This window comes from Clarias gariepinus, chromosome 9 (assembly GCF_024256425.1).
Source record: "Clarias gariepinus isolate MV-2021 ecotype Netherlands chromosome 9, CGAR_prim_01v2, whole genome shotgun sequence".
Taxonomy (NCBI): Eukaryota; Metazoa; Chordata; class Actinopteri; order Siluriformes; family Clariidae; genus Clarias; species Clarias gariepinus.
The window spans coordinates 5,668,769-5,696,087 of NC_071108.1; the positions used below are offsets into that span (position 1 = coordinate 5,668,769).

General features: G+C 37.0%; 1 protein-coding gene and 1 long non-coding RNA gene across 2 annotated transcripts; one reads left to right on the forward strand and one right to left on the reverse strand.

The window, feature by feature from the left end:
- The first annotated feature begins 1,220 nt into the window (after positions 1 to 1,220).
- On the forward strand, positions 1,221 to 26,643 carry slc35a2 (solute carrier family 35 member 2). Its single transcript, XM_053503893.1, has 5 exons — positions 1,221 to 1,458; positions 11,582 to 11,764; positions 15,053 to 15,204; positions 17,336 to 18,042; positions 25,420 to 26,643. Exons 1-5 carry the CDS (start codon positions 1,389 to 1,391, stop codon positions 25,445 to 25,447), a joined length of 1,140 nt encoding a protein of 379 aa, XP_053359868.1. The 5' UTR covers positions 1,221 to 1,388; the 3' UTR covers positions 25,448 to 26,643.
- On the reverse strand, positions 9,085 to 10,447 carry LOC128530151 (uncharacterized). The gene is made up of 3 exons (XR_008361116.1): positions 9,977 to 10,447; positions 9,508 to 9,600; positions 9,085 to 9,390 (listed from the first exon to the last, which is right to left on the reverse strand). It is a non-coding gene; the product is annotated as an uncharacterized LOC128530151 (long non-coding RNA).
- Positions 26,644 to 27,319: the final 676 nt, after the last annotated feature.

The window sequence follows — 27,319 nt, forward strand, 5'->3', positions numbered from 1 at the left end:
CAGAGGCAATGAAATGCAGTTACTGTGGCAACTAACCAGAAGTGCATAAGTGGCTTATTTACAATAAATAAATACAATGTGTTATACAAACAGAAGATGCATTTCGTAATAAAGTTATTGTATATATACTGATATAATAATGTACAGTGCAGTAAATGTGCTATAGTTAACTATATTATAATATGTTATAATATAATATAGAAATAATAGTATTATATATATATATATATATATATATATATATATATATAGGCGGCACAGTGGCACAGTGGTGTAGTGGTTAGCACTGTTGCCTTGCACCTTCAGGGTCCAGGTTCGATTCCCGGCCAGGCTCGATTCCCGTCTCTGTGTGCATGGAGTTTGTATGTTCTCCCCGTGCTTGCTGGGTTTCCTCTGGGTACTCCGGTTTCCTCCCACAGTCCAAAGATATGCAGGTTAGGCTAATTGGCGTTCCCAAATTGCCCGTAGTGTGTGTATGTGTGTGTGTGTGTGTGTGTGTGTGTGCCCTGCGATAGATTGGCACCCTGTCCAGGGTGTACCCTGCCTCGTGCCCTAAGCCTCCTGGGATAAGCTCCAGGTCCCCATGACCCTGAATACAGGATAAAGTGGTATAGAAGATGAGTGAGTGAGTGTGTTATAATATAGAAATAATAGTATCATATATATGATAGGTGGCACAGTGGTGTAGTGGTTAGCACTGTCGCCTTGCACCTCCATGGTCCGGGTTCGATTCCCGTCTCTGTATACATGGAGTTTGCATGTTCTCCCTGTGTTGGGGGGAATTTCTTCCGGGTACTCCCGGTTCCCTCCCACAGTCGAAAGACATGCAGATTAGGCTAATTGTTGTTCCCAAAATTGCCCATAGTGTGTGAATGTGTACTCTAAGCCTCCTGGGATAGGCTCAAAGCCCCCCTTGACCCTGAATGCAGTATAGGCGATGAGTGATATATATAATATGATATACTAAATGTATTGATATATATTCTATTGATCAATTTAGTATTAAAATATGTATAGTAAAAGTTAATTTTCCTGGCTTCTTGTAGTAGGGACGTGTTTTTTTCCCAGGCCGCCAGGTGGCGGTAGTGCGCCATGAAGTCTTTCGTCTAAATATTAAACACCAACGAAGAAGAAGAAAGACACTAACGTAGACGTCGACGCTTTTCCCGGAAGCGTCAGAGTGTGTCTGCGTGTGTGTGTGCGCGCGCGTGCGCGTTACTCTTAGCTTGTGTGTATGTTTTTTTTTTTTTTTTTTAAGAAATGTCACCGAACATTTAGCAGTTGGTGAACTTTTCCACAGCTCGTGGCTGACGGTGTGAGACCGGAGAGAGCCACAGTCGGTTAGCCGTTAGCTCTGTCAGTCCGCGGATTTAGACGTCAGTGCCAACATGGCAGCAGGTAACCAGGGTCCAGCCTCTGCAGGTGAGGACAAGAGCTCTTCTCGCAGACAGACTGAAGGTAAAGACCTATCTCCTGCTCAGAAAAGAACACCAGACCTTTCATTACCAGCAGCCTAGTGTCTGTGTCTCTCACCCAGGCTTGTGTGACTTGGCTAGGGCTTGAGAAACGTCACCACAGCCTGAATTTTACATTTAACATTCAGACATCATTCATGTAATGTATTTTTATAGTTATTACCCATGTCTTGTTTTGATAGCAGAGCTGCACCTCTAGTTGTGTCCAAATTCTTGAAGTGTGTGTGTGTTTTACGTTTATAATTATGGGATGTGAAAAAACCACAAACACCCATTTAAATTATAATTATTTTTGGGGCATGCAATTAAAAGCAATTGGAATAAATCTTCATAGTAATATCATTTACAAATGATAAATTCTAAGGTTCTACTAATGGCGTCCAAGTCAAACTTTCGATTAGAGACAGATATAAGAGTCAAGGCTCCCATATATTTCCCTGGTACGCTAACGTTCCTGAACGTTTTCTTAGTATCCGAGCACCATGCTTGACTTCATGTCTGAAGACCTGGCCTACCAGGAACTCTTTTAATTTCTCAAACATAATAATTGAAATTACTTGCAGCGAGGTCAGGACCGTAGAGGGGGTCTGAGAGTAACTTCCTATAATGTACAAGGGGCGTTGGTGAATGATTGTGTTCAGTTTGTGTCAAATTCTTGAAACGTGTGTGTTTAAATTTTTTTGGCATGCACTAAAAATATGGAATCAATCTTCATAATAATCTATCCAGTAAATCTTTTACAAGTAGTAACTTCTAAAGTCCTTAAATGCGTGATAAGAAGCGTTCAAGTCAAACCGGGCCGTTTCACTAGTGCTTGGACACGGTAAAAGTAGGAAGTTCCCCAAAATCGGACATGATCGGACTGCCTGTCTGATTCATGCTGGCCTCCCAGGAACTCCTTTACTTTCTCAAACATGTCGAAATAACTTGGATCGTGGTCCGGGAGATGTGGCAGTAACTCCCACCTGAATTCTTAAATGTGTGTGTTTTAAGTGTTGTCTTTCTTTAAAAAAATATTAACTTCTAAGGTCCTTAGAAGGGGTTATGGATGGCGTTCAAGTCAAACCAAGACTTTTGATTAGAGTTAAAAACTCTCTTTATTTTTCTATATAATCTCCTGCTACACTTATACACTTGTCCAGTGTTTTTCTAGTGCTTGGATACCACCAAGGTAGAAGGTTTTCCCAGCCATGAACATGTCGAAATAACTGTGCACAGTCAGGACCGTACAGGGATGTGGCAATAAATTCCAGCCAAGTTCCTGTAACGTGTAAGTGGTGGTATTGAATGATGAGCCACCTCAGTCGAAATAGTCGTTCACAAATGTACAGCCTTCTATAAACCGTACTCACCGTTCAAGCTTTTTTCCTGCAGCTAAGATTCTCATCATTGTACTGTGCTCTATGTCCTGGTTTAAATTTGAACGCACAGGAATTTTCTGTTTGTTTGTTTTCTTCTCTTGAACGTGCCTGCAAGTTACGAGAGTTGTCAAAGAAGTTTGCAGTTTCAGCGAGAAAATAGTTTAGCACTTGTGGGACCTGCTGATCTAAAACCAAATTGCCAGTCTTATGACTATAACAAAAAAAAAATTGTCTATCGTACAGATTTCCAAACGGTGTAGCAAAGTGACCAAAAGAAAGTGCTTTTTTTTGTTGTTGTTTGTGACCGTGAAAGTTTGTTGATTAAAAGATATGATTAACTACAGGATTAACACTGGAAACATTCTCAAATTTCACCTGACGAAACGAATCCTCACTCAGCATTTCGTCTAGTTTTACCCTCACGTTATTTCTGCTTGTACAGAGGACCAACTGTAGTGATGCGTGTGTGTGTAATCTGTAACCTTCAATTCCAAATTCCTGGTACACGTTTGTGTCGTTCAAGTTCTGTGATCATTTTAGCTTCACCTTACATTAAGTCAGAAATGATTCAAATGTACAAGCATTTTGGACAAGTACAATGGAATGAGTTTTAAAGGTGTTCTGTTTTAAAGGTACATTAGACAGAATTTGTGGGGGTTGTGTGAGTTCAAGAGGGCGACTATTCAGTTTAGTATTTTTTTCCCCCGATCCGTTTTGCCGCCCCATAATGGTGTGTACACGGCCTAATGTACTGGATGAAGCACATGGTAGCACGTTTGTAGCTCTCGCTTCATTTTAAGTTGAATTTTTTTTGTACAAATCACCCTGAAGCACTTTTTTTCAATTTTATTTTTTTACATTTCTTTGAGTGAGATAACCGTTGTTTGACAGCTGCCCAAGTGTATTTGCTCAAACATAAAAAAAAGGAATTAAATCTGTCCTGGAGAACGATGCCATCCGCAAATGATTAACTAGAAGCGGACAGCCAATGCTACCGCGAGAGTGGTGTAGTGAGAGGCAGTAAATGCTGCGGATGCCAGCTGTTGTAATAAGAATAAGAACTAGTGTTTACTGCAGAGAAGGTTTACACAGTGAACAGGCTCTTCTTAAAAAGAAAAAAAAAACAGGTAGATACATTTATTATTATTAGTATTATTATTATATTTTTATTGATGATTGATTTTTGAACAACAACGAAGAAGATCCAGATCAATATACAATTTACATCCTCAGCAAACATTTAAACTTGTACATAAACAATATACAGTTAATATTGATGAGTGATCATAGAAAAGCCAAGGGCAAAACAGTCCAGTGAAAGAAAACATAAAGGAACAAAAGAAGAAGGAAAAAAAGTCAGGACTAGGGTCATGATTGTCATATCCCACAAAGGGCCCCGTATCCGCCAGAACAGTTCAGATTTGTTCTGGCACGGATCCGTGAAAGCCACTCAGCATTGATCAAAGACCAAAAGTCCTGCGGGTGTGTGTTGACAGAAATATCAAACTGTACAGTTAGATTTTTCTGATTTGTCAAGTAAAAGTTATCACTATTTTTAAAGCATCTAAACTTTACTTATATTACTATTCCATTACTATATATATATATATATATATATATATATATATATATATATATATATATATATATATATATATTACACACACACACACACACACACACACACACACACACACAGTGGAACCTTGGATTACGAGCCTGATTCGTTCCGGGAGCGGGCTCGTATTTCAAAACACTCGTAAACCAAATTTAATTTTCCCATAAGAAATAATAAAAACTCAAATTATTCATTCCACAGCTCAAAAAAGTAAATACATAAAAATAATTAACACAAAATATAAAGTAAAAATAAAACAAATTAACCTGCATTAACCTTTATTTTATAAAGTAAAAATAAATCCCGACAGATAAGTGCGCAGGCGCTGTTTATGTGCTTGGAATTAACCCTTCCTGTCTCCCCTTCTCATCTTACACAGTAAACTTTTTTCTCACACACGCACACACATTAACGGAAAGACTGTTTTGTCGGAAGAATTAGCAAGGAACATCGCTAATGACACTAGTGTGAGCGCATACTTAAGGAATCACTGCTGTAAAGTAAAACAAACAAACAAATAAACCGGCACTTTACCTTTGAAAAGAATCGGGACAGAGGAGTGTTTCTGTGTAGGGCAGAGAGACACACGCACTTAAGGGGAGAGAGTGTGTGTGTGTGAATCTGCACGGTGTCAAATTACGCACGCGCACACGCATAAGATCACACAGCCTGAAGCGGCTTGTCTTGGGGAACACTCGCAAACCGCTTTACTCGCAATCCGAGGTTTCACTGTATATATATTGCAGAAACAATACAACCATAAAAACAAAATAGAATTTTGTCTCAAAAAAATTTTTTTTTTAAATGGGAGATTCAATTTATAGGACATATCACCCAGGTCTAGATTTGTTGTTTGTCATAGATGGCTTTATTAATGCCGGCCACTTCCTCTGGCTATAACCGCAAGTATATATATATATATATATATATATATATATACACACACACATATAACACATATAACAACTGCTGGTAGAAAAACGCTTACAAGATGTTGGTTACCTTCTGAACCCCCCCCACAATACAAGAGTGGATGCATATAGTAAATTATATTTATTTTATGGAAAAGATTACTTTTTCTTTTCGTCTGGAAAAGAATGTGTTCAGAAAAATCTGGTCCAAGTGCTTTTCTGAATGGAAAATGGCATTGTAATTTTTATTGTAGCAAGCACTTATCATTATTTAGTACAGCGGATGATTATTAAGTTTATAATAGATATTTAAGAGATAAAGATTTATATAAAGATTTCAAACGCAAATTATAGAGCCGGGTTTTGCATGCCGTAGACTTCCTGTGGCTTTAAGGGTTGCAGGTCAGGGTGTCTCTAGTTGGCTCATTCGCTTTCCTTCACCGAGGTTAATGACTCAATGTTCTACAGACATCTTGATTCCTTGCATAAGAAAGTTGTATTGTTTATTTCAAGTCACCTGTATATGGAAAGGATAATTTACTCTTGTTATTAATTCTAAAACCTTGAAAAACAGGTTATAACTTAATGACCTGGTGTGCTGCTGGCTGATGTGGACAACAGTGTGTTTGTGGGTGTGTGAGGACAGTTGAGGACACCATGGCCAGGATTGTCTAGACTTGTCTTGGAGGCGTCTTGTAGACGTTTAAGTCTGTTGTGTTATTAGTTCCATGCTTGGTATCAGGGATGGGAATCACCAGACATCACCTGATACGATATTATCACGATACGATTCCTCTGTGCCGTTTCGATTAAAATTAAATTTCTATAAGTATCACAATTTTATAAATATATAACACCCCCCCCCTGAACTCATTACTATTTTAAAACCTTTAAAAACAAAAGTTTAATGATTAATAAAATGTAGCTCTTAAAGTATTAGTATCTGATTTGCAGTGAACTGATCAGTCGTTCGTTTCGTTATAAACTCTTTGGACTTTTCAGTAGATAAATGCAGGTCTCGTTAGTTACTCACTCACTTAACTTAGTTTTCTCTTTTTCATTTTGGTTTTTTTGTATATATAAACTGTTTTATAAAAGTGTAAGAGTGCCAAAATGCCTCAAGGCGAAATAGAGGCATATGGGATTACATTAACAATTTGATCTCAATGGAAAAAAATGTTTTTAGAGCATTTACAATGCTTGAAATTCTCGGCACTGCAATTTATTCTGGTTTTATATTTCCAATGAAAATTTAAATTGAGCAACATAAAAATGCAGTGCAAAAAATAATGACCATTAAATTGCTGATTGTTAAATATAGTCGATTGTTAAAAAATACCATCATTATTTTTTCCAACCAGAATACGGGGGAAAAAAAACAAACTCCTGTCTTCACGTCTGGGTAGACGTGGATACCCCGACAGGCTGCTCCCTGGGTAGTGTACTTACTTCTCAGAGAACTCCTTTCCGGTTGGAACGCAGTGCTTTGAACTAACTGGCTGAGATTATTGAAAAAGCGATTATTAATCGACTGTGGAACATGCATTTATTGAACATGAAATATAACAACTAAAAACCAGGAAAAAATAAATGTTAAACATTGTTGTGTAGAATCTTTGGTCGAACTAAACACATTAAAGAGACTTTGGGTTTTTCGTTGTAAAACAAATGGATGCACTGGATGTATAACAATGAAAAATTTTTACCATGGAAAGAAATGAGGCACAATAATCGTCTAATCTCAGTTATCTGGGTTTTTTTTTTTTCATTATTTTTATAATTGTTAGAAGCCAATAATCGAAATTTAAATCAAGTTGAGCAGCCCCATGTTGTTGTATTCATGACTGTTTTAATTCATTACTACAGTTAACCAAGCAGTAGGTTTTAGAGTAAATCTTTACATCTTGATCTGAAATCTATAAAATATCTTTTCTGTGTTTCTCCACCGTACAGTCGTTCTCACTGAGGACAGTGCGGGCTGTGTGTGTGTGAAGAGTCTGGGTTATGAATGCGCCGTGTGTCCAAATGCCTTGGACGGAGTGCCTGACTGCTCAGGGTGTTTATGCAGTAAAGGCGCCGATTGTCGGCAGTTGTGAGTTTGTGTTGCCAGGGTGGAGTGAGCAAACATCCTTGTTGAAGTGTTCTTGAACGAACACGCCGACACTTTGGTGATGTTAGTTTAACGGGTGAGGATTAAGACTTGCTTTTGAGATCATTGTTAGTTAATCTGTCTAATAAATGAAGTGAAGGATTAAAGACTTTGTACTCACTGTGAAACTGATGTTTGTATGTTGCTGAACTGTTTCCTTCTCAGATGTAATTGCTCGGAAGGTGTCGCGATACTCTATTCATGCGAATAAATTTATAAAAGTCAAAAATGCCGTATTTCAAAATGTTTTTTTTACAATCAATAAATAAAGAAATGTCCAGTTTCTGAAAATTCTGTTTGTTTATACATCATCAAGGCTTCTTTAGTATAAACTTTTGCATCGGAGTGGCGTTACACGGAGACGATTGGTGGCACTAAAGACCAGGTTGCTTTAATAGCAGCCTTCAGTTCGTCTCTAACATTAGGTCAAGTGTAACTCATCTTCCTTTTGACAAAAGCCCATACATTTTTTATGGGGTTCTGGTCAGACGAGTTGGCTGTCCAATCAAGTACAAGTACTACCATGGTTAGCAAACCATAGTAGTAGTTTTTACACTTTGGGGAGGTGCAAAGTCCAGCTGGGAAAAAATGTTGGATTTCCATATAACCAAACACACATAAAATAATCATTAACAAAAGATTAGGTTTAAAAAAAAAAGTTAATAAAAAATGTTTTAAAATTTAAAGTGCACACAACAAACAAACAATATTTGTATACCGTTCTGCTCAAGAAATTTTATTAAATGATTCCACACACTTTCAAACTCTGCTGCCTTTCCCCTAACTGTGTAAGTTAGATTTTCTAGTGTCATAAAAGTTGTCATCTTTATCCAAATATGTTTTTGAGGCATGCCCATTTTCTTTTCTAAGAAAGGACTATCATTCTTCTGGCCGATAGATGTCTAAAATCAATAGTGTCAAAATAAAGTCAAAATGGCTTTTTTGGATACCTTAACCATAAACTCATGTGGATACAGTGTGTATATACACTGTATGTATATACAATAGAGTACAGTTTTGCTTGGCAAGGCACCTTTACTCCAACAATTTCAGATTTTTACTTTATTACTGAACAGTCCCATATACAGTGAAGAAGAGTGCCTTTCTCCACTAAACATTTAACACAAGTATCTGGAATGTCAGGAGACCAATGAGTCAATCCAGCTGGGGTAATACAGAAGTTCTCCATGTAAATCTAATCTCCATGCCTCCAACCTATGAGTAGAAGATCTATAAATCTGTATAGAAAATAGAAATCTGGCCTTTCTTCTTAATATTTAGTAATGTAAGTTTTTTCAGATAAGATCCCAGTGGGCACAAACTCGTGGAAACCACGTAAAGAAGACGTGTTTTCACCACGTGGAAAAGACGGGTAATTTAGGCGTAAAAGGCAAGTCCAATTCCACGTGGATTTGACACATGGAATCCACGTGTTTTTTACCACTTGGAAAAGACATGGATATAAGCCCATGGAAAATACGTGTTGTGTTCAACGTAAATTCTGCAAAGTTTTAAATGTCTACAACATCAAGTGTAAAGCAGACACAAATTACATAAAAGTTGTAATAACCAATAATTTATTCATATTTCAAAACAAACAATACAAAATGCACATAAAAACTGGGTGTAGTGCATAATACTAAAATACCATAAAAATGTGAATACTAAAAGACTAATTAAACCAACAAAACATCTAAGAGAAGATAGAAAACTGTCTCAAACAGCAAAAGAAACAAAATTACAAAAACATTTACTTAACATTTAATAAATGACACTGCATCCAGCCTTTCTTTCCTCTTAGGTGCATTTCGTAACCGATTGGCAATGGAGCTGAGGGCAAAGGCTTCTGTAACATCATGCGCCTTTACTACACTGTCTGTCAAAGGACAAAAATGTTTAGTATAATTTAGATGCATGGACTGCAATTTATCAATACAATCATTGTTTTAATATAAAAAAAGACACGACCACAAGGCACTATTCAATTACTTACCAGTTATTAATTTGCACAGCGCTGTCAAATGATGTTTTATCCCCTCGTGATCCCTTCATGTTTAGTTGAAACATAAGTGAATTGGTAAGGAATCTAGAAGCAAACAAACTTATCTATTTATCTTCAAAGAAATAAATGGGTAGAGTAACCACATAAGTTACACTAAATAGTTCCTACTTCTATTCTTAGAAATTCAATGGAACATATTCTGCAAGTGAATGTTAGTGTTCACTGTCAGAACTCCTCATATAATATATTATACATGGTGATGGTGCTGCATTTATGACAAATTATACCTGTTCATCAAATACTAGCCTGTTTTTATGATTTTTGACAAATTAACGTTTGCAATTGCCTGTTATGCTTCGAATCCTACGTTAGCTACATACATAGATTCACAATCAAGCTAACCGCGTCGGTTAGAACCTACACTAACTGCCACAGAACATACTAGAATATTACTGCTTACCTCAGTGCTCACCCTAACATCACACACAAATCTTCTCTGTATGAAACACAATTGCCACGGGTACTTTGTAACTTCAGCAGACCACAAATTTAAACAAAATTCGAAGTTTCTAATTTCTTTTTATTAGCTATAAATGTTTCGCGCTTCCACTTAAAAAAACGGGATCCAGGAAAGGCTGATCACTGCGCATGCTCAGTACCACTCGCTAGACTGCAAAGTCACTCTGCGCAGCGACGCCTATGTGTCGCCTCTGATAGCACATCGGTGTTCTAAACTACTTTTTAGTTTGCAAATCCAGTGTACGTTGTAGTCAGATGTGGCATTTAGGCGATCAGTAATACATTTTGAAAATGCCATTTTAGAACACATTTTGGCTCATGTGTTCAACTTTAGAACACATTGGACGCGTCATATGCGTCATTTTATTTTAGAGTGTGTTTAATTTTAATTAATGATTGTCACATTTATGTAAAAACATACAAAATATGCATTCAAAATTAGATCAAGCAACCATCAATAGGTGGTACGAAATTATTTTCCACGTGATATCCACGTGGAAATGCACAAAGAATAATGTAGAACTAAAACTCCATGTGGATTCCACATTAATTTAGAACAGGTTTTCCACGTGCCTAAAACCACGTGGAATCAACGTGGATATCAGGTGAAAATTGGTGGATCCACCACTTCACCAAATATCCACCAGAAATCCACGTGGATTACATGTGTTGTGCCCGCTGGGATAATGGTGTTTTTTTTTTTTGTTTTTTTTTTGGTCTTTTAGCAGATTCTTATGTTTGGGTGTTGTGATATATGATGTGTATGTAAAGTTTTTTTGGAAATATCATATACCTGACAAAGCTGATGGAAGGGAAGAATGTTGCCGCTTGTAAAAAGATGGCTTGCAATACTTTGCTTTACGTGTAGTAAATGAAGTACAAGAGAGTTAACTTTTTAAAAAAGCTAAAAGTATTTCTGCCTGTTATAATATAATATTAGTGTAAAAGTTCCCATACAGTATGTTAGCATCTCCTATAGTAACTGCTTAGACAGTGATTTGTCCAGTGGTTAAACTTTTTTATTGCAAAAAAAAAAAAAACCCTGTATTGGTGGAAGACTTAATAATAGACAGGTTACAAAATGTGCTATTTAATAAAGAAAACCCTCCAGTGGCCAACATTAGTGTTGTGTGAAACTTTTCACAATGTGTTGCTATCAACTCAAAGGGTGGATCAAGTATCACTGCTTGGTTACATCACCCCATTCCAAAGCCATCGCACTTCATTGTGCTGTCTTTATTTGTGTTCTTTCTGTTTTTATAATATATGATTAAACGTATAATCTAGAAATATCGTTGCCAGGTGTTTGACGTTTTTCCCTTAACGTTTTATGTATAGTGTTTACATAAAAAGTGTTTACTCATTAACTTGACATAAGTATGAAATGTTCTTGTTAACGCAAAGCCCCTTAATTATATGACGTCTATCAGGGTGTGTGTGCATGTGTTGAGTTCTTTTGAAGTGGTGAAAGCCTGGAATTTTAAGAAGTTATCATTCGGTTATACTTATCTCTCTTACATTTTTTTTTCTTTTTTACCCTCTGCAGCTAACAGAAAGTTGAAGTACATCAGTTTGACCGTTTTGGTGATCCAGAATGCCTCGCTCATCCTCAGCATCCGTTACGTACGGACGTTGCCGGGAGACCGCTTCTTTACTACGTCCGCTGTGGTCATGGCCGAGGTTCTGAAGGTCTTCACCTGCCTCATCATCATCCTGGTCCAGAAAAGAGGTAGCTCCTTGATTAGCAAAATCTGGAAGAAAAAATTTCTTTGACCTGCTTGTGGGAGGAGCAGTATGGATAATTATTGGCATCCTGGTCTCAAGGGTTTAAAGCTGTTGTATTTCGGCATTCCAACCCGTGATCCTTCTAGATCAGTGTTTCTCAACCAAGGTCCTGCAGGACCAGGATAGAGAAGCTTATTTCAGCTTTTTCAGTCAAACCAGCTTGTTCCAGTTTTTAACATAAAATAACTGAATTAATGCTAGATATGCAGAGATATTGGAGAGTTTAATAATTACAGAAATCTTAATGTAAATAGAATTGTTTGCGTGTAGTTTGATTAAGCAACCATCTTAGTGTTTGACTTGAAATTGTTGTTGTCTTAGGCTTTTGTTCCACTAAATATGATCCTGAATTGTACATTTTGTCATTCCTTTCCAACAGCAAAAATGTTTGACCCTTCTTCTGGAAAAGACTGTCCAATCATTAGAGCATAGCATTGATTTAACAAAATATTTAGGCCCAGGTCTTATTATGACCAGTGGCAGTGTAAAGATCCTGCTTTTTTGTTTTGGAGTGTATTTATAAAAACAACGTCGCATAAAGTGACTGGGAGCAGCAACAGCTTAGCCGTGAAGCTAAACACTGTGCAGATTGCGCCTCTGGAAGCAGAAACGGCATGGAAAAACAAATTTAAAAAAATATGCATTAGGAACTTCTTGAATTCACTATTGGGAATACCAAGAATCAGCTGAAAAAGTGTTAAAAAACGAGGAAGGAAGGAGGAAGCCAGGAGAATGCCGCACAGTACCAGCAGTACAGTTTGGTCGGAAGAGATAAAAGTCTGGAGCTGAAGATAATCCTACAGAATTTAAAGACATTTTAGACTACTGTAGTCGTTTTGAGACATGAGATGCATCACATAGATCCGTTAAATCGCCGCTTTCTATTATTCAGACATGGGTCATTTGACGCTCCTTGCGGTTTATTCAGACGGAGAGATCCGCAGTGTGCACACCCGCAATAGTTGCCATAGTCGCGAAATTCTAAAGAGCGTGAAGTGGTGTATGACGTACTGTACGCGGCCCGACCAGTTTCAAGACATTTTCGTTTTGTTTTTCTTTTGCTCAAGAGTTCAACAAAACAATTCTTAATTACAGTCACACTGGCAGCTTCTATAATAATGTCTGAGATTAGCTGATCACACTGGCAAAGTCCTGTCTGGGCAGCGTTGAGAACCCGCCCATAAAAAGTGTTCACTTATTAACTATAAAAACAAAAATTATCCCAAATTTGTATTACTCGCCAAGACATGTTTTTTTTCCACGCCAAGGTGGTTAAAGAAATAGCCCACCTGGGTAGAAAATTGTCCAATCTACCAACACAAGTAAACTTTTAAAGTCTGACTACCTAGACCACAGATGTCAAATCCTCCCCAGAAATAGCTGTTGTGTGTGTGTGCGCGCACTAGTGTGTTGGTGTGTGCAGGTTTTTATCCCAGTCAGACAGAAGCCACACCTGATTCCTGATTCCTTGGCCACACCTGATTCCACCTTCTTTAATAAGTAGTTCTTGGCTTTCAGTAGACCATCAGGTCTGGCTTCTGCTACACACCAGCCCATTCTGGAGAAGATTTGACACCTCTGTCGTAATTGAGAGGCCCGCTAGACAGAACAGCGGCCTACGTGATCGCACGGTAATTTTGTGCGTTCTGCATTGCAAAAATTACTAGGTCTGATTGAATAAGGTTTCTACAGTAAATTTTATGGAAACCTAATCAGGCTGTGCATGTTGGTAAGGAGCATTTGTGACAATAGTTTAGGGAATTAAAAAAAATTAAATAAATAAATTTCAGAAAGTCTGTGCTCCTGTACACAAACCAGAGGAACGTTGTTTTGAGCCAGTCCTTCTTTTCCAACCTTATCTTACAAATACTGTTTTGATGGAATGGGCACAAATTTCCAGAAGTGGTAGAGGCTACATACTACTCCAGGAGGCTACATACTACAGGAGGCTACTATATATACACACATACACTATGCTGCCAATAGTATTCAGTTCGCCTGACTTCACATATACAATACGATGTAAGAGTCAAGGAAAAAAACTAAAATGTTAACACACTCCAGGAAAGTAAAAACTTGTATAAATATTTTAATACTAAATGTATTGCTAAACATTTTTATTTATATGATAATATTAGGATAATATATTAATATAATATAGATCATACAATTTTTTTTGTTCTTTTCCTGAATTCAACTTTATTTAACAACAAATTTAAATATATATATTACAAAAAGAGAAAGATCACAAATTGACAACTTTTGGTAAAGCAACATGTCAACTTAAAACATAGCAGCCTGTGCTTGGTGAGTAATTGGGAACAGCTTAGAGCTTGACGAATACCACTTTCCTGTGGATTATATAAAAATAAATAAAATAACAGACAGAATAAACAGAGTCAGACAGAGTCTTTTTATTTATCTAACTTTAGCTTTATACTAAAAACTGCAACAAAAAGGCCATAGTCAGAACTGTCAGTTTTTTAAGTCAGCCCTCATTTAAAAAAAAAATTATCTTAAGGACACAACAAAATGTACACAGCGAGGCTCAACATGGACCTGGGACGTACACTCGCACTCCAAGTGTCACTGGAGTCTATGAATTCCATTAATTTGTTTTAAATTTCATTGTTTCTTTCTGTCCTCGCAGTAGGGTTGCTTTCATTGAAGCGTCAACTGAGTGAGTGTTGCTTGAGCTGCTAAACTCTCCTGAATCACTAGTCAACTTTAAAAACTGCTCATATTCATTTACGTGATTAACCTGCAAATGTCTCATAAGGTTTGTGGTGTTGAAATGCTTTGGGTGCTTCCCACCTCATGGAATTTGCTTGTTACACAGGTTGCAGATTGCTAATGTATTGTCTTTTTCACACACCACAGCGCACCAAAAAAATTGTCTCGTGAGTTTTGTGTCATCTTATCGCCTTTTTTAGAACTTAAATTATAAAGTACTGAGTGCTAATCACATTTCTCAAAGCAATTATCGGCCGATAATGATTGTCGATCGTAATATATATATATTTTTTTACATTTTATGTGTCTAATTTGCTCCTACCACACAGGACGCTGTACTGCCTGCCAAACATGTCAAGAGTTTAGAGCGCACCATTTGTACGATCATAGAGGACTGGCAACATTTTACCACCTACATTGTAAACATGTACAAATACAAAACTTGTGGGTTCTGTGTTTGCGTGATTTTGTGCTCAGTGCCCCTTCTGTTTCTGTGCAGGAAGTATCAGGGATTTTGTGGCCTTGCTGTATGACTCTATAGTGGTGCAGTATTGGGACACGCTGAAGTTGGCGGTTCCATCGCTTATCTACACGCTGCAGAACAATCTGCAGTATGTGGCCATCTCGAATTTACCAGCCGCCACGTTTCAGGTGAGCAGCCGTCGCCGCCCTGCTTCATACTTTAAGACTCAAAGTGTATGTGTACGCACATGTATGTATATGATTATATAATGTACACACCCTGACAGAAATCTTGTCACCTATCCAAGTTGTATGAACAACTTGACTACTAGTTGATCATTTGGAATTAAAAGTGGCAAATATGAAAGCCTCCACATCAAAGTTTCTGAAAGCAATGAAGGTCAAGGTGCTCCAGGATTGGCCAGCTTAGTCACCAGACATAAACATGTCTGTGGTAAGATGAAGGAGGAGGCATTGAAGATGAAACCAGAGAATCTTGATGAACTCTGGGAGTCCTGCAAGAATGCTTTCTTTGCCATTTCAGATGACTTTATTAAGTTATTTGAGTCATTTGGCGATATGTATGTATTCAGTCCTCCAAGCTCATGGGAGTTGTACACAATATTAATTCTTTTTCCACAATCACTTTGTATACTATGTTCTGTACTGTACATTATTTCTGTTAAGTGACAAGCCTTTTGTCTAACCACAGTCTGACCTTTCTGTCCTAATTAAATAATTAAAAATTACGACATAATGAGATTTTATTTTGGTAAAATAAGCATAATCTAGAGGCCTTTGCCTTTCATATAAGCCACTTCTGATTCCAAATGATCAACTAGAAGTCAAGTTATTATTTGTTTATTCCTACAATTTAGATAAGACATTTGTCAGGGTGTGTATGTGTGTGTATGTATGTACAGTGGGGCAAAAAAAGTATTTAGTCAGCAAGTTCTCCCATGTAAAAAGATGAGAGAGGCCTGTAATTTTCATTATGGGTATACCTCAACTACGACTTTCAAACTTCCTCCAAAGATTTTCTATGGGATTGAGATCTGGAGGCTGGCTAGACCATTCCAGGACCTGAAAATGCTTCTTACGAAGCCACTCCTACGTTGCCCGGGCGGTGTGTTTGGAATCATTGTCATGTTGAAAGACCCAGCCACGTTTCATCTTCAATGCGCTTGCTGATTGAAGGAGGTTTTTACTTAAAATCTCACGATACATGGCCCCATTCATTCTTTTCATTCATTACAGGTCTACAATTTTTGTTTCTGGTGTCCTTTGACAGCTCGTTGGTCTTGGCCATAGTGGAGTTTGAAGTGTGACTGTTTGAGGTTGTGGACAGGTGTCTTTTATACTGATAAGTTCAAACAGATGCCATTAATACAGGTAACGAGTGAAGGACAGAGGAGCCTCTTAAAGAAGTTATAGGTCTGTAAGAAATCCTGCTTGTTTGTAGGTGACCAAATACTTTACTAATTTACTAATTCATTCATTAAAAATCCCACAATGTGATTTTCGTTTTTTTTTTTTCTTCTTATTTTGTCCCTCATATTTGAGGTATACCTATAATGAGAATCAAGGACTCTCTCGTCTTATTAAGTGGGAGAACTTGCACAATTGGTGTCTGACTAAATACTTTTTTGCCCCACTGTATATTTCTGTGTATATAAGTATATACACTATGTTTATTGTGTGTGGTGTAAATTGGCAAAAAAATTATGAAGTAGTCAAAAGGGGTAGGTCAAATAAGTTTTCTTTTCTTTCTACTCCTTTTCGAAACGTATTAGTTTTTTGCTTCTATATTATATTTCGTTCATTTTATTGTTTCATGTTTGAAATAAAGTGTTTAAAGTCAAAAGTCAAGTCAAAGCTTTGTTTCTTTAACTATTCAGGGCGTCACAAAAGTGTCCATACATATTTATTTTAATACAATTTTATTTTTTATTACATTTTATTTCTTTTTTTTTTTTTTAATGCTTGCTTCTTTTTTTAGACTCTGAGTCATTTCTCCCACTCGTGATGAACTTGTGTTAACGTGCAAAACGTTAGTGTTGCATTTTCTTTATGTGTGGTGACTTGGCACACCTTGTTGTTAGCAATTGATTATAGATAATTATAATAGTAATTATTGTTTATGCGTGTGATGCAAAGCTGAACATGTAATTTAAAAAAAAAAATGGCATGGCATGCTGGTAGATTAATCATGTGAATCACTCTTACTTAAACGCTTATATGAATCACTATGTTCAGCTTTGAATCACTCTTGAATCAACCTTTCTCCATTTGTTTTCTTTCCCTTTCTCCGTGTCTATAGGTAACATATCAGCTGAAGATTTTAACGACAGCGCTCTTCTCCGTGCTCATGCTGAGAAAAAGCCTGTCCCGCGTCCAGTGGATCTCTCTGCTCCTCTTGTTCGCCGGCGTGGCCATCGTCCAGGTGGAGCAGGACGGCAGCAAGAAGAAGGAGGCCATCGCATCGGCCACCTCCCAGAGCTACGTGAAGGGCCTGCTGGCCGTGGTGGTGTCGTGCCTGTCGTCGGGCTTCGCGGGCGTTTACTTCGAGAAGATCCTAAAAGGCAGCAGCGCCTCACTATGGCTCCGCAACGTGCAGCTGGGGCTCTTTGGGACGTTCATGGGCCTGATCGGGCTCTGGTGGAACGACGGCGCGCAAATCGCCGAGAAGGGCTTCCTTTTCGGCTACACGCCCATGGTGTGGGGCGTGATCTTCAACCAGGCGTTCGGCGGCCTCCTGGTGGCCGTCGTGGTCAAATACGCCGATAACATCCTCAAGGGCTTCGCCACATCCTTCTCCATTGTAGTGTCCACGGTCACGTCTGTCTACCTCTTCGGCTTCCACGTAGACATCCTGTTCACTCTCGGCGCCGGCCTCGTCATCGGCGCTGTCTACATGTACAGTCTACCCAAAGCCGCGGCTCCGCCCACCGGCGCCGGCTCCTTCCCTTCCAACTCCTCCTCCTCCTCCTCTTCTTCTTCCTCGCAGACGGACGGGTTCCTTCCAAAGTCAGTGCTGGTGAAATAAACCTTTACTGGCAACGTTTTCTCTCCCTCACCCTCCATGACTTTCCTTTCCAGTAATCCCTCTTTAACCTGGACTTGACTAATCCTCTTCTTTCTGCTGCTTTGGGGTTGATTTTCTTTTTTCCTTTTTTTTTTTTGTTATAATAGTAGTAGAAGTAGTAACATCTGCTCTCTCTTTCTCACGTGTTGCACTGGGCGTCTGTGTGTGCACAGTCATTCTGCGAGCGTTTTTATTACTAGCTGACTCATGCGCCGGGAAATCTAATCATGCACGCAGCAGGCTATCGTTTGCAAATCCTTACAAAAATCTCGAATAACAAGAACAGGTGTGTTTGCAGTGAACCACCGCAGCGACGACAGGAGCCAAAAAAAGGCTCAGCCACAATCGGGGGGCTGAGTCTCGACACACTTGGCTAAATATTTTATATATAAAGCTGTTCATACTGACAGTCAGGTTATTTATCCTTCTATATTTAAGCACAAAGCCTACACGCGGGCGTATTATCACTTACAAGGATCACCCTTTCCCCGGTATGCCTTAAACCGCCATTCTACACTTAACGTGTTTTTCCAGTTCTGAAAAAAAAAAAGCAAGAAAATCTATCTTAGTCTGGGGCCAGTTGTTGAAATTCATCACAAGTGAAAGATCCGGTATTGTAGAATTCCTGACTTGACAGTACCGTGACCCCAATAACAAATCACCTTTTAATTTATGCCTACGCATACATTTTGCTCACGCTTAAAAACGTACTTTAAACTTCTCCTTGACTTAGCTAACTCTTTGTAGCTGTGCAGTGATCTTCCTCCAGCGAAATAATTTTCGTACAGTCACCAAACTGCACATATTTAATTTATTTATTATTTTTAAAAATTTCCTCCATTCAATGTGTTGGTCGATTCATGTTTGAAAATGATTCCTCATACTCCCAGAACCGCTCTTTCACAACTGAGTCGTGGAATACGCCCGTGCCATCAGGGACGACCTTGAGCCATAGATGTAATAACCTGGTCAGTCATTCATTACATTCAGGTCATCAGCTGACTTCAGTTTATTGCCACGTAATGTTGCTGAGTCTAGACTTGAGCAACTGAAGCAACCCCAGGTCACAACACTGTCTCCGAAGGCTTTAACAGTGGCCGCTGTGCATGATGGTGCATCGCTTCCCTTTCTAACCCTGACACGCCCACTTCGACCCTTTTGAACCGGTGACCTTTTTGCTTTCGTTGTTGTTTCTTTTCAGATTTTTTTTGGTCCTCTTTTATCAAATGTTGCTTATGTTGTCTATTTTATTGGTAGATTTCATTAACTGCTGTCATAAGGGAGTCTTAGATGCAGCTTTTTTTTTTTACACTAATTGCTTACATCTCTACTTATTCTGGAAAGTCTCAAAACACAATTCTAATCCTAATAACGTCATTCTAATCATGTATGAGCATTAAAAAATATAGAGAAAGGTCTGGTCTTGGCCAGGCTTTGACTGTGAATGTGCACGTCCATTTTTGGGAAAATATAAAGCAGAGTTTGTGTTAAGGATTTTGTGCTCATAAACACGTTTATTCTGTACTCGCACTGCATAGAGTGGGAGTATTAATCATTTATTTATTGCATTTCATTCATTCGTTTTGTAAACTACCAAGAGAACAGAAGAACGGGAATAAGAAAATGGGGGGAAATTTTACATATTAATTAACCAGTAAACCATTAAATTTATACACAGTTACAACGTAATTAAGAAGAAGTGGTTACAGAAAGGGTATTATGGTTTAACGATTGAATTAAATTTGTACTATTATAGTTGTAATAACAAGTTAATTATGGTTTTTATTTCATATTCAATCCCAGAGCACTACACCACTGAAATACACTGTATGGCCAAAAGTTTGTGAACCCCCTGACTATCCCACCCCATTTCTCAGAATGTTGCACACAATTTACAGCGAATCTTACTGCATTTTCTATAGCATTAGAGTTAGGAACTAAGAGGCATAGTCTATACAGTCTAAATCTGAATTTTCATTTAAATTATAGTCAAATGCTCTCACATATTCGCTGGCTGTCATAGTAACGCGCACACACAGCACATCAAGCGCAGTTTGTTGTCCAGGTGAAACATTTGAATGTGGATTTGTCACCCTACATGAAAATGCAAATACATATACGCTTTTGCCCTTCACATTTCCCCCACCATCATAATATTCACGTATTGCTTTACAGTCGTTCCAGGTTTTCTTTGGTTTGTTTTTTTTAATTCAGTTGGATTTCAACATCCTACCTAAAGGCGCTCTCGTGACGTTCTCCTGATGACATCACAGCTCGTTGCGTGGCCTCAGGACGACCTTGAATGCTGGCTGGCTTTTAATAACGCTTAAAAGTCTGCACCGTTTTTAAACTCCTATCCAAAGCAGAAGTACAATTAAATCACCAAGAACTCATTATCAAATAACATTTAACCAAAAAAAATCGCCGTCACGCCACCTGGAAGAGCGTCCGCTTTTGTAACACACCTGATTCGGCTTATCAAGGGCTCGAGAAGCATTAATCTGTGAAACGCTCTCAGTAACCTGAACCGCTTACTGAAGGAATGTAATTACTGTAACACTGGAATCTGATCAAACTCGGACGGGGTTTAAAGTAGCGCGATGTTTCGGTGGAACCTCCGTACGCTCTCCCTGTGCACCTACAGTACGTTTTGTTATGTTATAATACTGCTCCCTAGTGGCAACCGTGCTGTTGCGCTACAACACGCTGGGAATCAGTTGGAATGTAGAATGCAAATAAGACTGCACAATCTACTGATGGAAATAACAGCAGCTGGAATTTAGTTTTTCTTTTCTTTTCCTTTTCTTCTTTTTTCTTTTAAATAATAATTTTGCTCAATTAAAACTGCAATCAGTGTCAGACCACTAAAGTTGACAGTCAAGAGTTTTTGAACTTATTTATTCATAATGGCATGCTTGCTTCATTTAGAAAAAAAAATTAGTTTGTCTGTATGAAAATCACCAGACCAGGAGTCTTTTCTCACAATTAGTACAAGTACTTTGAGTCTTTTAAAACTATAGTTGTCATAAGCGGTAGAGTAGATGACGCATAAGCAAAATGACCCAATTCAGAAAAATATGAAGTTAAATGCCTTCCAATAATGGCACACATATGAATTCATAAATCGCCGTTATTCATGATCATATTTATCGCTTATGTTGTAGCGGCTCTAAATATTCTGCATCGTCCCCTTTTTCCCCCCTCTTCTCATGAAGTCTTAATGAGTAAAAGCAGGTGAAGTTAAACCTATCAATCTATGAATCGATTAACAAACGAACAAACTTTTTACTTAAATGACTTAAAAAAAAAGACATCAAATAAACATTACGCTTTACTGAGTCTAGTAATACTTTTTACATTTTGTTAACTAACGATGGTTTGTTGGCGTGTGAAGGACACATCTGTCGTGAAGAATAGAAACAGTTGTGTGTGTGTGTATATATATATATATACAGATACATATATACATTTCTTTCCTTACCTCAATTCCCCTTAAAGCAAACTTTATCTCTTTGCTTTGGTGCATTCGACTTAGATCGGAAGTGGGATGTCGGGACTTGGAGTCTGTCTATCTGTCTGTCTACGCTCAGAGCGATGTACATTTAGCTCCACAAAATTTCATCAATTTGACCTAAAGCGAATATTAATATACAGAAACAGCCAAAAAAAAATTTTACTTTAGGGAAAGAAAGAGTTAATAAATACAGCAATAAATTTTGTATTCAAGTATGTTATATATTGATTTATAGGATAGTAATATGATATTATATTAATATAATATACATCATACTATTTTTCTTTTCCTGAAGTTTGTATAATTTTTTTTTTGGCTGACCGAAGCATGACCGGTCGTGTTCACGCTTGCTGAACTCGGGATTGAGGAGCGGTCACAAGGCTTGCGAGTGAGATTCCTGACTGGAAAGGCAGAGTTGTAAAAAACGATCAGAATGTCTCGAAAGCGTTCCAAAACTTTTGACTGTCAAAAATTTCTTTTATCGAACAATACAACTGATGATCTCAGTGGGTCCTATCTCAGAAAATCATAACCATCTTCTCTCTGCGTGTGTGTGTGTACCTGCGGGCTTATGAGTGCGTACACGCGTGTGTGTGTTCACATTTCCTTCACCAGTGCTAACAAGTGGCTGATGCTGTGCCTTCCTCGATGCACTTGTGACTGTACAGTAGCTACCAATGTCAAACTCTTGACAGGTGTAAATAATCTAAAGACTTTATTCTCCAGATTTTCTTTCTTTCTTCCTGATTAGAAAAGAGAGAATTCATGTTGCAGTGATGTAAAAAAACAAAAAAGGTTTTTATGTGCAAATTTGATACAAACATGCCAAAATCTGTTCTCACACACACTAGGTTATCTTTTCAACAAAACCTTTGAGCAAATCTAAGAGATGAATGTTGTTATTGTTATTTTTTTTTGAGCACATAAGCACATATTTAAGCGACGTAATGGTGAAGGGATGAGGTGTTGGACAAAAAAATGTGTGTGGTTTGGATTTATTACATTTTGGTTGGGGTTTAGAGTATAGTAATGATACTATATCTAGAAGTATAAGATTATATTATAGAGATTTATCTGGGACATGAAGCTGCTTTTATACATCTGAAGGTTTTTTTCCCATTGTAATTTAACAATGCACTTTTTTTGTTAGAAATGATTTTTCCTTCATTTTTCCTTTTTATTAGAGGTTTGTTACAGAAGTTTATTGATTGTTGAGGTAAATTCATTGGAAGTAAAATCATTATTATTATTATTATTATTATTTTTAAGTCAGCAACCCCAGGCAGCTAAAAGTGTATGTGAGTTTACTAAAGCCATACTCCGACTGTGAGGGTCAGCTTTACTGAGGCTGTTAGCCACTGTTAGCTGTCCGAAACGCCGAGTCCGACAACTCATTTATTTCATCAGTTAGGGAAAAACAAATCCACATTTCCGAAGCTTGTCTGCTATATAGTTGTCGATTGCTGTTGCAGGAAAATACCACGCTGTTTGGACGGGGTAGTGGGATATACTAAGGCAAAGCATCAACATTTAATGCTTAACTAACAAAAAAATAAAAATCACCAGCTACTGTTTGAGAAAACAAACAGAACCAAAAACAACTGACCAATTAGATTGGAGAATTCAATGGCACCGTTGAGTGCAAACGTTTGCGCATCCTTGAGCCAAAATTCATAGATTTCTTTTGTGTGTTTGGGTTTCACAGATGTTCTTTTGTATCAGTGGAAAATGTTTGTGACCCCCTTTTTGTATTTTTATTTTATTTTTCTATAATCTCATTGACAGCAATTATAACTACCTTTTATTTTTTTTATCATTTGGGAGGTTGAATTCTTTTATTTCTTTTTTTTCCCCATTTATATATTTTTTGTACCAGCTTTAGATCAGATCTGGGGATGAGAAGAGTTATGATACAGGGGAAATAAACACTTAGAACAGCTTCCTGATTCATTCATAAGAATACTTTAAATATGTTATTTGTAATGAAATAATATATATACCAAGTACAAAATAAATTTTCACGAAATAAATAAAATAATCAAAAATCGGTTTGTGAAGTACAGCCTTTTGAAAGTCATTGGGTGCACAAACATTTGCTCTCAGCCAGAGAAAGAATGGAAGAATAATAAAGCACGAGGTAAACAATGGATTAACACACATGCTATTGGAAAAAAAAAAAACAGTTTGTCTTAGAGTTTTGGGTAAATGAAATATCAAAGAACTTAAAGGTCTATTTATTCTATTTTTTTTTAACTAACTGATGGAATAAAGATAAAGTAAAGGACGCCAGCTTTTGGACCTCAATGTATATGAATCAAAGAGGAAACGGCGACAATAAAAATAAAATATCCTAAAAAAAAATAATAATAAATTTGAATTTAAACTTTCTTTCGTTTTATTTGTCTTAATATTAAAATTCTAATGTAACATACTTTTTACCTTCAATTTTTCTTCTTATATCCTTCTTATATTTTTAAACTGTGCTCTATGAATTGATGCACTACTAATTCTCTTCGATCCATATACAGGGTGATGTATTTCCTAAAAAAAATATAATAAAATAATAAATTACATTTTAAAAAGCTATGTGCCTTAGTGAATCTGGCCCTGTGCGCATGTCTTCGCTTCACGCCTTCATACAACCTTTTTGTTCATAACGGACAAAGATGGTAGTGAAGGTTTCAGAGGAACCTGAGCATGTGATCATGCTGTGTGACGAGAAAAAACACAATGCATGATCAGACGTGCTATGTTCTGAACACCGGAGATGTAAAAGCGAGACATTTCTACTTTCCTCTTAACGTAGAAAATAGGGCAAGGTGAAAAATGTCTCGCTGTCTGAACCCGGGGTTGTGTCCAAAGCTAACCGCATGTGAAAGTGCAGATTTCTTATTTCTGTTCAGTGAGGTTATGATTGTGGGGAAAACGATTCACATGTTCAATCATGTGTTTTTGTTTTGTTTTATTTTATTTTAATTCCTCCACCCTGTCTGGGATTTTGTAAATACTCTGTAAAGCTAAAGAGCCCTTTGTCGGCTTTAAATGGTTTTCATGGCCTCTTTCTCGAGGCTGAGAATAAACACAATAGTGATCATGTCCTGGTTTCTTATCTGAGCCTTATCTTAAACATGAAAATCTTCATGAAGATTGGATAATGAAATAAATTTTATATATATATATATATATATATATATATATATTACTCATCAGGACAATAAAGTGAAATGTGTATCACAGTATTGATTGGAGACTGGTTTGAGCGGTCTGATTACATCACATTTCAGCGTCAATGCCACACCTTTTACATGTGTAAGAAACGTTTAAGCCAGATTAGACTTTAATACCTCTAACTTTTTTGTAAAACTAAAGCGCACTTTTATTGCAACCTGGAAACAGAGCATAAATTACAACACCTCAGTGTTTTCCAAATCCCGGAGAGCTGAATAGCAAACGTTGCCGATTTCCTGTTGGGTTGCGAGTTGAAATCCCTGAAACTATATCCTCTGCGGTGGGTTTAGTCATCTGGGTGATGCCGGATCTCTGTAATAAAACTAAACGGTCAAGATTAACAAAGTCTGGTCAAACTCGTTATACATGCTGAAGTGGTCCAGATGAGGAGTTTCACACGAAGAAAATTGGATGCAGGTAAGTAAAGATGTTGAAATGGTTGGTTCGGCATTTTGGAGAGAGGCTAGGTTTTACAGAAGAGCGATGGAGCATTCTGGAAGCAGAGCCGACTTTCTCTCTCTGGATCCTGAGTATTGTTTATTGGTGTGATTTTATCTTTGTGTGTTTTTGACTCTAGGAGCCAGGAAAAGGAGAAAGGAAGCTGAAAGATGATGATTGGAGCAGGACCATAAGGGTGCATTTCTTAAACTTTTTACCGAACAGAGATTTCTTTCTGGAGCACTACAGATGATTGTTCTCCAACATTTACTCGATTTTTAACATTTTAAATTTACAACGTACTGTTAGTTTTTTATGTGATGTGACTTGTGTAAGTATCCGCCCCTTGAATTGTTCCATGTTTTTTTACAATTTGATTATTTATCACAATTTTATTATTATTATTATTATTATTATTATTATTATTATTATTTTTATCGTTGATCCGGTTTAGGTTAAAACACTAAAAGTGACTAATTGTGAACGTTTAAAAGAATGGGATGAATACTTTTTTCAAGTCATTGCACACTGTTCTTGGGGAGGAGAGAACAGTTTATTTTTAGATACTAGATTACCACCATGTATTTTAACATTATATTTTCCCTCATGCTTGTTTCTGCCTTTAGCAAGGATCTTTACCTCCAGTGGTGGAGAGCCAGCATCCAGCTCAGTTCAATTATTATTCCGCTCAAACAAAGCAGACACTAACTAAAACTAATTTGCTAGTTACTTACCAGTTGAATGTGTTGAGATGTAAGTGGATTACAAGCTTTGCTGGACTCTGGTGTGTGTGAAAATGTTTGTGTAATAGAAAATAATGTATTGTATCTTTTTTTAACGCAGTAATGATTTCTGTGTGAAAACCCGAGAATCAAAATATTCACCTACTAATTATGGGAGCATTATTATTTGCTCCTATTTTTTTTATATTAATGCTAATGACATAACACTGACAAAAGTGGAATTTAATACAGAGTGAGACAAAACTATTTTTAAAACTCTAATCTTTTTAAAAAAACCCATCTTTTATGATTGCATACATTATACATCAACTTGGACATATATTATTCTGTACTGTATATCTTTATACTATGTATATTTTTGTTTATGTCGTTTAAAGGTTTTTCCTGTTTTTTTTTTTTTTATAACACTAAGCTGCCTTACCTGACTAAATATGTGTAGTGGAAGTTAATATACATGACGAGGCATAAATGGTACAGTCAAATATTTATTATTATATATTTTTTAGTTTCCGTTACATTTCCGTGAGTAACCTGTAGATGGAGCCAAAAACTTGTTTGTAACTTGTTTTAACAACACAGGAATAAAAAGCTGTGAACGCTTGCTTCCTAACTTAATAAAGATTTTATAATGAGAAATTTACCTTGGCGTGTGTGTGTGTGTGTATAAACCTAATTTTGACATACGAGTGTGTGTGTGTGTGTGTGTGTTTATACGAAGATACAGAGAATGAGTTACGTTTAAAAAATTCATAAATTTAGCTCTTACGCTAATACATAGGCAAAATATTACAGTATATTATTTAACATGAGAAAGGAATAATTAGGGAAAAATCATTTAGTCGTAATTTTCACATTCAACAATTTTATTTATTGTCTACTTTGTTATATAAAGGTTTTATAATCTTTATATCGATTTTCCCCGTTTCCTTGTTACCGGAAGTTTATCATAATTAGGCTGCGCAACCCGGAACTAATTGTTACGTTTGTTTTTAGCGTTGCTGATTTTTCTCTTATTATTATTATTATTATTATTATTATATCACATTTAGAATTACTATACTTTTACATAAAAGGCAAACAGTACCTATTTAATTAATTAATGTATTTTAAATTGTTACCAAAAATGTAAATCAAAATAACAGTTTTTAAATCTATAAAATTTATCTATTGTATACGTTCTATTTATATTTTCTTGTGTCATGAATTCATTCCATATATTCCACATATATACTTTTTAAATAACATAATATTTAATACTGTAAATATTGGGTTTAGCGCTTCATATTGATCTCCCCC